Source organism: Fundulus heteroclitus, unplaced genomic scaffold (genome assembly GCF_011125445.2).
Source record: "Fundulus heteroclitus isolate FHET01 unplaced genomic scaffold, MU-UCD_Fhet_4.1 scaffold_60, whole genome shotgun sequence".
NCBI lineage: Eukaryota > Metazoa > Chordata > Actinopteri > Cyprinodontiformes > Fundulidae > Fundulus > Fundulus heteroclitus.
Window position 1 is genome coordinate 1618076 of NW_023397033.1, and position 13414 is coordinate 1631489.

The following is a 13414-nucleotide window of genomic DNA, read 5'->3' on the forward strand; positions in this document are numbered from 1 at the left end:
TCACTCTACTGATTTCTACTGTTCTTCAGTCTACTGTTCTCCAGTTTTGCATTGTATTACATTGAAATGACTGTCGTCATTTCAGCTTTTAACTTTTTGCTCTCTCTCTTTTTCTTCATAGTAGGTACACCTGGTCTGGCGTTCTGTTAACTGTGACATCATCCAGAGAAGACGGCTCACCCGCTACTTCCATCTAATGTAGAACAGATTACTAGATCAATGTGTGGTTCTGTGCTTTTTTGTTTCTCTTGTTGTGTCTCTGTTCTGTCTTCTGTAACCCCAGTCGGTCGAGGCAGATGACCGTTCATACTGAGCCCGGTTCTGCCGGAGGTTTTTCCTTCCCGTTAATGGGTGGTTTTTCTTCCCACTGTCGCTTCATGCTTGCTCAGTATGAGGGATTGCAGCAAAGCCATGTACAATGCAGATGACTCTTCCTGTGGCTCTACGCTTCCCCAGGAGTGAATACTGCTTGTCGGAACTTTGATGCAATCAACTGGTTTCCTTATATAGGACATTTTTGACCAATCTGTATAATCTGACCCAATCTGTATAATATGATTGAACTTGACTTTGTAAAGTGCCTTGAGATGACATGTTTCATGATTTGGCGCTATATAAATAAAACTGAATTGAATTGAATTCTGTTCGGAAACAGAGACAAAAGTGCTATTAGTATTCTTATCAAACTCCCATTGATGTGTCATTTATTAAAAACGTCCTTCAAATACTTTCACATCCAAGATATTCTTGTGCACAATTATTTAGCTCTTAGCTTAAAATTCTGCACTGTAATTATTACTTCCTGCATGACTTATATTAAAGGAGAAATCTTAAAGTTCAAATCTGCAGCAGTTTCTATCCGTAATTCTTAACCAAATTCCTCTAATGTGTGTCTCACCTTTCAATGTCTGACAGTTGAAAGTTCTCTGCAACATCATTTTATCATCTTATTCATTTCATGGCTACTGTGTCAAGGTTCATCTCACCTCATTTAATGCACAGTCTCAACAAAGAATTGTTGATAGGGTTATGATAAATAACCCCTTATTATCCTACAAAGAAAACCACACAAACACAAGTTTAGACTGTTCTGCAGAAGAGGGCCGATCAGCCAAATGGAGAACCACGCTCCCTGACAGTCTGGCTCATCTGCCCCGAGCCACCTCTTTCTCTCTGCCTTTATTATCAACTTCGAAGAAGGGACAGGGGGGTTCGGGAATTTATAACATGGCAGTCGGCACACAAAGAGGTGTAGGATTGACATACACAGCTGGATAAGGCAAGACATTTTTTATCTGGGAGAAGCATTTGTTCTTCCTGTGTGAAGTTAAAACAATAGAACTTTCCTGCAAGCCAGCTCTTGGAACAGACTAAATGCATGTAACTTAATGAAAATAAAATTATTGCATTCGCACTAACAATTGTATTAAAACCTTTCGGAAACTTCTTGCTGCACCAGCTCTAAAATACTTCACGTTTCTGAAAACCCCGAACAGTAAGCCCTTAAGTTTGTAAAAGAATACTCCACTCTGTATTTACAGAATTCCATTGTGATTTTAATCAGAAGCATTCCTACATATCTTCTGTCTTATTTTGAAAAGCTCAGCTGAGAAAAAGGAAGTGTGTACCTGCCCCAGAGCACACCAAGTCGTAATTGGTTGATATTCAGGAAGTAGGTGTAGCCTAGGGAGGAGACAGGAAGTAGTTATGTGAATCAGTTTCAGCTTAATGTGCATCAAACCAGACTTCTACTGAACACTCCTTTTGCCTAGAGCGAAGAGCAATTCTAACACCGTTAATTGCCTATTTTAATCATTTCTGTTGGTTTTAACAGAGCGTTTATCTACTTGACCCTGGTTGTATTCTATATCCCCGTTTGGCTGTTTGAAACAAACCTCTAAACTGTAAGATCATCTTGTGAACAGTAAACCATTGTTTCTCTTTAAAAACATCTCCCCCTGTTCATTTAACTGCCCCATACAGCTCTAGATAAAACAAATTTGAGACTTTAAACTTGTTTCATTCATCTAACATTTGTTTCATTGATAATACACACAATTCCAATTTTAAACCGGTTATGAAGCGTCCGTCAGTTTAGCTTAACCTTACGTATATATTCGGCAAAATATGAACAAATAAATATACCACCAAATTTTTTTTAATTTTCACATTTAAGAGAAAATCGGAAAAGATTCTGATCACTTTTCAAGTGTCCTCCAACCCAGAAGTCGTGACGTCAGAACATGAACGTTCATCTCAACATGGCGGATTACAGCACTACATGCGATAGCCAAAACGAGAAATCTGAAAGCGAAATTTCGACTTCAACCGAGCGATTCCTACCAGGTGACCATTCTGATGTATCGGAGGAAGAATAATTGTGTCTGGAGCCTCACATGTTCGACCCTAAAGTTTAAGATGAAGAGAAGGCAGTGGACGGACAGCCTACCAAATCGGTCAAGGAGTGGAGATTGCACGTCGGGAGATTAGATGAATGGTAGGACACGTTTTGTCTTTTAACTATGCAGTTCAAATATTTTTTCACATGTTGACATCATTTTCTTTTAGGCACCATAGATATTTAATGACTAAAATGCCAGTGTTGTGCGAAATTTAGTTACCCTGTGAAAATTTTTTTTTCAGATTTTCTCCACTGTGAGATCAGTAAAGTCTATCTTATCTTATCTTAAATAAAGGGATGAGGACAAAATTTATTTAAAATGAATGAGCATTTATTCACAACTAAAAATGAATTTATGCCATGGCCTAGTTAGGCCCAATGATGAGGTGTTACTTATCATAAAGAATCACTTGACAACAATTTATAAACAGTATCGGTACATATAATATTTAGCCTACCTACATACTAGTATAACAAAAGTCAAAAATAATAATATATCAAAAATATACACTGAGTAATATTGAGGGCTAAAGATTTCCTAATGTAAATCTGTTTCCAACTTACCATAAATGCATTAATAGTGAATTTAGCAAATCAGTTATTGTGTGTAATTCATATACAAACATACAATTAATCAATCTTATTTTTTAGGTGTTCCTGTTCTCACTGCCAATAATGGATTATGCGGGAGAGTGCATCTGTTGCCAGGAAATGGGCTTGGTTGTTGCTAAGATTGAAGAAGCCAGAGAGGAGATGGATGGAGAAATCCCTGGCTGTATCACAGACCATCCTGGCATGGAAGCGGTGTGTCTAAATGCTTGGACATTGCAGGTTGCTTGGTCCCAATACAAGCAACTGCATAAGCATATAGCCTATAGACAATTTGTGAGATGGTGTTGGGACTATTTAGGCAAAGATACCAGGGTTGTGATACCCTCGTGAGCTGTATAAGGGCCCACTTCCCACCCCCAGGACAAGAAGATGACTTTACCTTTAGAGGTCACCTGTTAGTAGTTAATAAAAAATTCCCAAGCTGAAAGAATAAAATTTAAAACATGCATGTAAACAAAATTGTTGTGGTTATTATGTAATATAAGCAAATACTAATAAAATGATTTCATGGTCTTTTCTAAAATCGACTGAATGAGAGATTGATGGCATCTTCCTTTGTTGGTCTCACAAATGAACTTGTCAGTGATGGGGGCTCTTATGCTGCATCAAGTTGCTTAGTTTTTATTTTCTCCAGCTCTGCTAGCAGCATCTTGAAACAGTGGTCTACATAGTCTGAAACAAAAAGCAGCAGTGAGTAAAATTTCTCATAATTTTTTTTTATTGCTGAGGTGCATTTACACACAAGTGAATAAACATATACAGGAAAGTCAAAGACAACACATGTAGACATAGATACATGAAAATAAAAAGACAAAGAGTGAAGCAACTAGTAAAACAGTTTGGATTCCTGACAAAGATTATTTCAAAAAGAACATCTAATTATCTCAGTATATATGCAGTAGAATTATGTGCTATATTATTAGCTTGAGAATGGGTGGAGGATACTAATATAAATAAAATAATTTGTAGTGATTATCTGTATGAGAATTCAAAAGGGATGTACAAATAATCATCAAAATATATTATGAGGTTATGGCTGTTCATAGAATATGTGAACAAAATAAAAATGTAATATTATTTTGGACTCCTTCTCATGTAGGTATTTTGGGTAATGAAAGAGCACATAGGTTGGCTAGGGAGGCTATTAAAAAAGAATATATTGATATGCCAGTAAAGTTATTCAAATCTGAAGGCAAAAGTATAGTTTATAGAGAAAGCAAGAAGATATGGAAAAGTAGGTGGGATAATGAAATAAATGGAAGGCACTTATATAGGATACAAAATACAGTTGCTGTAGTAAGGATTAGAGGAATAAACAGGAGGGAGGAAATAATTATAAATAGAATAAGAACCAGTCACAGTTTTTTTTAAATGGAACTCTTTCTAAAATATATGGAGGACCAATCCTGCCATAATTAAAAATACACACAGAAATAAATGAAGGACTTAATAATATAAAATGGCTTAAGAAAAGTGTCTAATAATATTAATTTGTGTGCCATTTAATGTGACAAAATAATAAAAATAAGATATTTCTTCAACAATTCATCAATTATTCATCAAAAAATATATATTTTAACTTACACTTTTATTTTTACTTTTCTTCTTGCTTTTATGCTGACTTATTTTTAACCCTTGTATTTCTGAAACAATCATTTATTTCTGCCTCTAACATTTCTAGCTGTTTTTTTACCCAAAGGATTTACACCTGCCCTTTTATTTCCTTTTCCCCTTTTTCCACTTCGTGTATTTCTAGTTCTTGTATTTAAAGCAACATTTTTAAAGCATGTTTTTACTCCACCATAAATATTTCTTTCTATTTTATTTTAAACTTATATTTCTGAAACATATATTTATTTCTGCCTCTAATTTTTCTAGCTGTTTTTTTACCCAAAGGATTTACGCCTGCCCTTTTATTTCCTTTTCCCCTTTTTCCACTTTGTGTATTTCTACTTCATGTTTTTAAAGCAACATTTCTAAAGCATGTTTTTCCTCCACCATAAATATTTCTTTCTAATTTATTTTAAACTTATATTTCTGAAACAATCATTTATTTCTGCCTCTAACTTTTCTAACTGTTTTTTTACCAACCCAATTTTTGCCTGCCCTTTTTATTTCCTTCTCCCTTTTTTCCACTTCTTGTATTTCTACTTGGTGTTTTTTTACTTCCTCTTTTTCCACTTTGTTTATTTCTACTTTGCGTTTTACTTCCTCTTTTTCCACTTTGTGTATTTCTACTTCGTGTTTTTTTACTTCTTCTTTTTCCACTTTGTGTATTTCCACTTCATGTATTTCTACTTGGTGTTTTTTTACCTCCTCTTTTTCCACTTCGTGTATTTGTGCTTCGTGTTTTATTACTTCCTCTTTTTCCACTTGGTCTGACTGCAGCTGTTAATGTTAATACGATGGCAGGGAGGGAGGGGGGAGAGGGGGGCGGTGTCACCGGCAAAGCTTCACAACTATTGGCTAAGGCCTGCCTCCCCGGAAACGAGCCTGCATCAGCTGGCCGCTTTCCCAGAATGCACCGCAGCCGCAGCTTGCTTATGGACAGCGCTAACAGAGATCACAGTGGTAAGTTAAAAAATACCTTTTCTGCTGCTGTTGTTCTTTAAAAGTACGTTTGAGGCAACAACATTATACTTTTAAGCTTCCCTATATGGCCTGTTTACAGAGTTAGTGTGTAATTTAAAAAGAACAAGTCCGACATGAGTGGACCACAGTGATCCGCAGATTCATTCGGGAGCGTCAGAAAGCTATGGTGCGTTCAGGAGCATGGGACATTTCATATTTACAAGGAAAGAGGCATAAAACGGAACAGAACTTCACTCATACAATATTTTGTCTATCCAGAAACAGTGTGGGCTTTCTTACAATACTGAATGCTCTATAATTGTATTTCGGTTATTTTTTTATTATGCACACCTGCTAGCTTTTTATTCTGAAACTTCTAATGTCCCATGCTCCTGAATGCACCATAGCTTTCTGAATGCGCTGTGCTGTGTAGATAGATTCACGTCTGATCTTCCGCTTAAGACAAAGCTTTGCAGTTTCAAAACTCATGTCGGCTCTCACGGATTACTGTTGTGTGAATGACAAGAGACCACAACAAATAAATCAGCCATTCCTCTAGGGAACGCAAAAGTATTCTGAGGTAACGCAAAAAAATATATATTTTCCCCATGTCCCCTAAAGGGCTCTGTATACACTTCCCTCGGCCTTGTCGTGTGTCAAGTGCTGCTGGTTCTGATGCCGTTTTTTGTTGTTTTAATTCGGCAAAACGTTCATTTGTTTTGTGTTTATCTCACTGACTTGAGTTGCTTTATTAACTCAATACTTGCTGGAATAAATTATGTCTCCCAAGGACGACAGCAGCATTAAGGACAAAACGCATAAGCAGAAGCAGTTAGTTATCAAATATTATATAGGTTACAAAATATGTTCGGTCTGCGAGTGTCATGTTAGTTACACATAGCAGAAGCAGTCGTAATATTGCCTAGCTTTTAGGTTTAACGTGGGTTCTGTTGTCTGTTCATCTTTTATTATGAAGTATTACATAATTGACATTTATATTTTAAACAGGGACCACAGAAGGAACCCAGGCCCTCATCAACTGGCGTATTCCCAATGAGGGCCTATTTACAGGCAGGAGGAACTCCTCCAAAACCGAATGGCAGTAAGTAATTTTTATTTATGTCTGCCTAAATGTTTATGTTCAGCTCTTGTGACACTAAACTTGTTTTCTATTCAACTAGTGATTTTGTGTGATTTTGGCTACCAAAAGGGCCAATAAATATTTGTCCCTTTTAGAAAAACTTGACAAGTTTTAAATAAAATCTATAAATGTTTTTCTTATCTAAGTGAGTTTCTTTTGAGCAAGGACACAGAGAATTGAGAGGGGAAAGAAAACAATTGTAACAGTGTAAAAAGACATTTATTTTATACAAATGATTTTACTTTGGAACAGAGTCAAGATGTAACATGTTCAGAACAATTAACATAAGATTTAAAACAAATAATTAACTTTTATAAACACCATGGACAAAGAGAACACCCACAAACATATAATTGATAAATAACAGGAATGGAAATTAATTTACTGATTTAATTTGTTTTACAGGTAGTGGAAAAAAAATTAAATGAAGCAGCATGTGTACATAACTACAACTGATCTAGGTTAGGTCACATGTAGGCTTGTTCACTTAAACATGCAGCCAGCTCTGCCGGGCTGCCAGTCTGGTTTGGAGGCAGCTTCCAGACAGCTTGCTGTCTTCAGCCGCCGGATGCCGTCCTCTTCTGGGTCAACCTCCTCCTCCTCCACATCCAGCTGGTCCCCTGCCTCTATACTAATATTGTGGAGGATGCAGCAGGCAGCAAATTACTTTTGGGGCAAATGTCGGGCGGACCTCCAGCGCCCTAAAGAAAATGGAACGCCACCACGTCTTTATAGCACCAAAGGCACGCTCAGTGATGTTTCTTGCCTTGGCGTGGTGCCTGTAGTGGCGTGCCTCCACTTGGACTGTACCAAATATAAAATAACTTGTAATTTAGGTAATATGCTGATATGTCTTAATGTTCTATCCAATTAATATAATCTATGTATCAATTTTGTGTCATTGTTGGCTCTATTTAAGGACAAGAAGGTAAGAGATCTTAATGGCAACTGGCGGGCGATAGGGCGTCAGGGAGGTGATTGGGTCCAGGAGGCATGGGAACGCACCATTGCAGTGTAGAAAAAAAAATCCCTTAGGTGGGTATAAAGCATTTTTATACAACGGAGAGCGCCACAGTACCAGTGAGTGATGGACAAAGCCTACATTGTCGATGTAAACATTCAAAATCTTTCCCCGTGCGTCACACACACCCTGCAGGATGATTGAAGGGAAGAGTTTTCTGTTTAAATAACATTTCTTTTGTGGCTCTGCAGGTGGAACAATTCGCACGTCACCCACCAATGGCACCGACTGCTCCTTTGAGGGCCTCGATCCCGGAAAGGCGGGCAAAACCAGCACCCACTCCCTCCAAATCTTGTCTTTTTGGGAAGAAATTTTTTTTTTAATGATCCCCATCAAGGAGTTCATGACTCTGTGCACCACCTGGCACACAAGGGCATCACAAAGATGTCGGCTGTTTCCCTATAGGATGCACCGCCGCCAGCCAGAAGAGGGTCACCAGCACTCTCCTTATCCTCACATGTTTTGTTGGTGTTTCTTCCTGTAAATAAAAAATGCCAAATGTTACCATAATTGGTTTTTAATTTCTCACCTTTTCATATCATAAAACTATACCTGGTTAACATGTAAATTAATATAGTTCTCAAGAAAGAAAAAGTAAAATGTATAGTCCTGTAAAACTAGTCAAGTATAGCAAATGTAACAAATGGCTTCTCTTCTCTGGTGTTTTTATAATGTACAGATTCTCATTGTAAGATGTATTGATTAATTTTGCCATTTCACTAAGAGAATGAACTGAACTAACTGCACATAATTTATAGATTGATCACTGTAAAAGTGGGCAGACAGAAATGACTTTTCCTATCTTAATGATCAATGCTGTGGTCAGTAGGTACAACAAAGTACCCTAACCCTGCAATGTTATGTTAAAATTGTGTTTTCGTTTTCCCATGAGTTATAGAGAAATGGTCACAATTTCAACCTTATCACTTGTTCAATACCATCCTCAATGGGTTTTTTTTAAGATAAAAGTAGGAAATAGGCATGTTAATCTTAAAATGACTACCAGTTGGCACAGTTGGGCTAGCAAAGCAACTCAAGTCAGTGAGATAAACACAAAACAAATGAACGCTTTGCCGAATTAAAACAACAAAAAACGGCATCAGAACCAGCAGCACTTGACACACGACAAGGCCGAGGGAAGTGTATACAGAGCCCTTTAGGGGACATGGGGAAAATATATATTTTTTTGCGTTACCTCAGAATACTTTTGCGTTCCCTAGAGGAATGGCTGATTTATTTGTTGTGGTCTCTTGTCATTCACACAACAGTAATCCGTGAGAGCCGACATGAGTTTTGAAACTGCAAAGCTTTGTCTTAAGCGGAAGATCAGACGTGAATCTATCTACACAGCACAGCGCATTCAGAAAGCTATGGTGCATTCAGGAGCATGGGACATTAGAAGTTTCAGAATAAAAAGCTAGCAGGTGTGCATAATAAAAAAATAACCGAAATACAATTATAGAGCATTCAGTATTGTAAGAAAGCCCACACTGTTTCTGGATAGACAAAATATTGTATGAGTGAAGTTCTGTTCCGTTTTATGCCTCTTTCCTTGTAAATATGAAATGTCCCATGCTCCTGAACGCACCATAGCTTTCTGACGCTCCCGAATGAATCTGCGGATCACTGTGGTCCACTCATGTCGGACTTGTTCTTTTTAAATTACACACTAACTCTGTAAACAGGCCATATAGGGAAGCTTAAAAATATAATGTTGTTGCCTCAAACGTACTTTTAAAGAACAACAGCAGCAGAAAAGGTATTTTTTAACTTACCACTGTGATCTCTGTTAGCGCTGTCCATAAGCAAGCTGCGGCCGCGGTGCATTCTGGGAAAGCGGCCAGCTGATGCAGGCTCGTTTCCGGGGAGGCAGGCCTTAGCCAATAGTTGTGAAGCTTTGCCGGTGACACCGCCCCCCTCTCCCCCCTCCCTCCCTGCCATCGTATTAACATTAACAGCTGCAGTCAGACCAAGTGGAAAAAGAGGAAGTAATAAAACACGAAGCACAAATACACGAAGTGGAAAAAGAGGAGGTAAAAAAACACCAAGTAGAAATACATGAAGTGGAAATACACAAAGTGGAAAAAGAAGAAGTAAAAAAACACGAAGTAGAAATACACAAAGTGGAAAAAGAGGAAGTAAAACGCAAAGTAGAAATAAACAAAGTGGAAAAAGAGGAAGTAAAAAAACACCAAGTAGAAATACAAGAAGTGGAAAAAAGGGAGAAGGAAATAAAAAGGGCAGGCAAAAATTGGGTTGGTAAAAAAACAGTTAGAAAAGTTAGAGGCAGAAATAAATGATTGTTTCAGAAATATAAGTTTAAAATAAATTAGAAAGAAATATTTATGGTGGAGGAAAACATGCTTTAGAAATGTTGCTTTAAAAACATGAAGTAGAAATACACAAAGTGGAAAAAGGGGAAAAGGAAATAAAAGGGCAGGCGTAAATCCTTTGGGTAAAAAAACAGCTAGAAAAGTTAGAGGCAGAAATAAATATATGTTTCAGAAATATAAGTTTAAAATAAAATAGAAAGAAATATTTATGGTGGAGTAAAAACATGCTTTAAAAATGTTGCTTTAAATACAAGAACTAGAAATACACGAAGTGGAAAAAGGGGAAAAGGAAATAAAAGGGCAGGTGTAAATCCTTTGGGTAAAAAAACAGCTAGAAATGTTAGAGGCATAAATAAATGATTGTTTCAGAAATACAAGGGTTAAAAATAAGTCAGCATAAAAGCAAGAAGAAAAGTAAAAATAAAAGTGTAAGTTAAAATATATATTTTTTGATGAATAATTGATGAATTGTTGAAGAAATATCTTATTTTTATTATTTTGTCACATTAAATGGCACACAAATTAATATTATTAGACACTTTTCTCAAGCCATTTTATATTATTAAGTCCTTCATTTATTTATGTGTGTATTTTTAATTATGGCAGGATTGGTCCTCCATAAAAATAGGGAAACATCTTACTGGTTTTTGTAGTTGGTGTCATGATGTAGAAAAAATAGAACATGTTTTTATTAATTGTAGAAGATATGTAAATCAAAGATTGTTAAAAAAGGAAATAGGTTTTAATGGGAATTTAAATTTGAGAATGTGGTTTATAAGCTAAATAGTATTTAGGGGAAAAAGAAGATTCTTCGATTTAAAAAAATAGAAGGGATCAGAGAATTTGAGGAATAGATATTAAGATCCAATAGATGGCAGTAGTGCAAAAATAATGGATGCAAGCTGCCGTTGAAATCTAAAGAAGAAGAGCAGCGGTTGTGAAGAGCCAAAGACCCTCTCCCCCGGAGCACCGTGGCAGTCGTCTTTAAAATGATGATCCACAAATGGGCTCTAAATGTGTCTTTTGGCCACTCATGCAATCTTCCATCTTCATGGGATCAGTACATAGACACAACGACGAGGCATCTTGTAAAAAGGCCGTGAAAGCAAAACAACGTTATCGATGTAGTACTCAGACAGTGTAGCGGGTGCCGGCTTCCAGGTTTGCGACTCATGGTATGACGTCACTGGGAAAGTCCGCCTAGCGAGATCGTTTTGATTCCATGGATTTTGCGAATGCAAAAAACGAAAGATGCGGGTAGGAGACCGATAAAAAATTATCAGAAGTAATGAATAGCTATGTGGACATCATCTGTGAGAAAAATCTCACTGATCTGCCACTTCAACAATTAATGCTTCATAACTGGTTTAACCTTGCAATTCAGCCCTTTATTAAGTATTCTGTAATAGTTTGTGTTTCTGCCACTGTTTAGTTTACTGTTTTGGGTTCTTTCCTCTTTAATTTTCTGTTATTGTTTATGTTCTGTCTCTGTCTTGCTTTTTGAGTTCTGCTAGGACCTCGGCACTGATGCCTGGTCTGATTACTCACTCCACACACCTGCCCAGCCCCACCCTTTCTGCAATCATCTTTCACCAGTTCCACCTGTTCCCACCACTATATTAACAGCCTTCGGACCAGACATCAGTGCCAGATCATCTTTGCGAGCTTATCGGTGAGTTGTATCCAGTATATTCTGATTAGCTGTTGATCCTGACCTGATTTGCCTCGTGACATCTAAGCCAGCCTGATCCCTGTAATCCTTTATGCCTGTCTGATTCTGCCTGCTAACCTGTGCACCAGTCCTAGTCTGTTCTTGGATTACCGAGACTGGCAGTCCTCATCCAGCCTGTTGGGTACCGAACCTGATTCCGTTTCCTACCTCTGCGCTCGGACTCTGTTTCTGGACTTTCCTGCATTTCTGAGTACCCGGCTTGGACTAAGGGCTGTTTATCATCCACGAGCTCTGTCTAGCCTTGCTTATTTTTCATATCTCTGCCTGCTTGTCATCCTGGTCACAATTCACTACCAGTCAATAAACCTTCTTTTACCTACTTTCTTGTCTGGCCTGAATACTGGGTCTACCCGTTCCATTCGTTACATATTCTTTGACCATGCAAATTCAGTTATTAATGCTTTTAAATATATACAACATTCCAAATCTCAGTTGGTCTAGGGTGAAACTTTTAAAGTTACTTGACTTACAATTATTTATCAGCACTAACCATGATTTTCTCTTTAAGTTTATGAACTTCTAGTGGTTTTTGCAATGATTATAGTTTTACACCGCAATTTCAGCACATCGATAACCAGCTACACAGACAAAGAAAAAAAAAACACAGAATTTTAACCCTAAAGATCTAAAGCTCCCATAATTTCCCCAGGACCAGAAACTCCGTCCAAGAACATTCTTTAACCATAATGCTTAAGAGATTACAAATCTATAAAAAAAACACAAGATGCTGCAAGGAGTAAGCCTTTTTATGTATTTACAATCTAGGTGTCCAGGCTACATTTAACTTATCTTATCGCAGACACTTGGTGTCCTTCAATAATTATTAGGAATTCCCTTTCACCATTCCTGTGGACATCATCCGAAAATCTCCAGCCCATCAAGGCCAGAACACACCAAGCCAGCCGAGCAATCTCTCCCTGGGTTTAACTTCTGGTCAGATTTGTTTTATCATATCTTTTTGTCTCTGTTCAGGCCAACTGTCCTTCCGAGGTTCGCCTCAGCCCAGGCAACAAGACAACATAAACTGATTGTGCAATAGATGACGTGCTTAATGTGGCCCTTCTATATCTTGAGGCTCGTCAAAATTACTCTCTTTGAAACAGTAAAATTCTTAGTAAAAAATCTCCCTTAAAAAAAGAAACACATAATATCCAGTTAAATTTTATACAGTTTTGATCAGAGCCAAAGTACACCTTCTACCTGCATTACATTATACATGTATTAAACAAAAGCTATGCACATAATATCTCATTCTCCTCATATGCTGTTTGCCATTCTATTAATATTCTAAAATCACAATATAAAGAGCCTCTACTCTGGTGTTTCTCCAGCTGTCATGAATCCATTGTCAAATACAAGCTCAGTGCAATTTAATAGTGTAACCCTGAATACAGCCCCAACCCCTCTGATTTACTGTACTCCATAATTAAGTTTCAGACGAAAAATCCAAAAACCTTTATATACAGCTTATCCTCAGTTCCAATCATTTCATTCAATCCATGTTGATCAATTTAATATGGACCGGACATGTACTGTGGAACGCCAAACTCTGTTATCAAAGTCTCTCTTTTTCCTCTTTGAAAGTTTTAGTTACACAGTTACA

General features: G+C 37.3%; 1 protein-coding gene and 1 long non-coding RNA gene across 22 annotated transcripts in view; both read left to right on the forward strand.

The window, feature by feature from the left end:
- Positions 1–13414, forward strand: part of fat3a (FAT atypical cadherin 3a) — a 359084-nt gene that overhangs the window by 221339 nt on the left and 124331 nt on the right. The window contains exon 15 of one of the 21 annotated variants that reach the window (XM_036133270.1): positions 11585–11698. The exons of the other annotated variants lie outside the window; for them this stretch is intronic. Coding sequence (XP_035989163.1) covers positions 11585–11607 — 23 coding nt within the window. The 3' untranslated portion in view covers positions 11608–11698. Of the gene's footprint in view, positions 1–11584; positions 11699–13414 lie in introns of those variants that run through there. 21 annotated transcript variants of the gene reach the window in all.
- LOC118561286 lies at positions 586–3659 on the forward strand. The gene is made up of 2 exons (XR_004929919.1): positions 586–2497; positions 3053–3659. It is a non-coding gene; the product is annotated as an uncharacterized LOC118561286 (long non-coding RNA).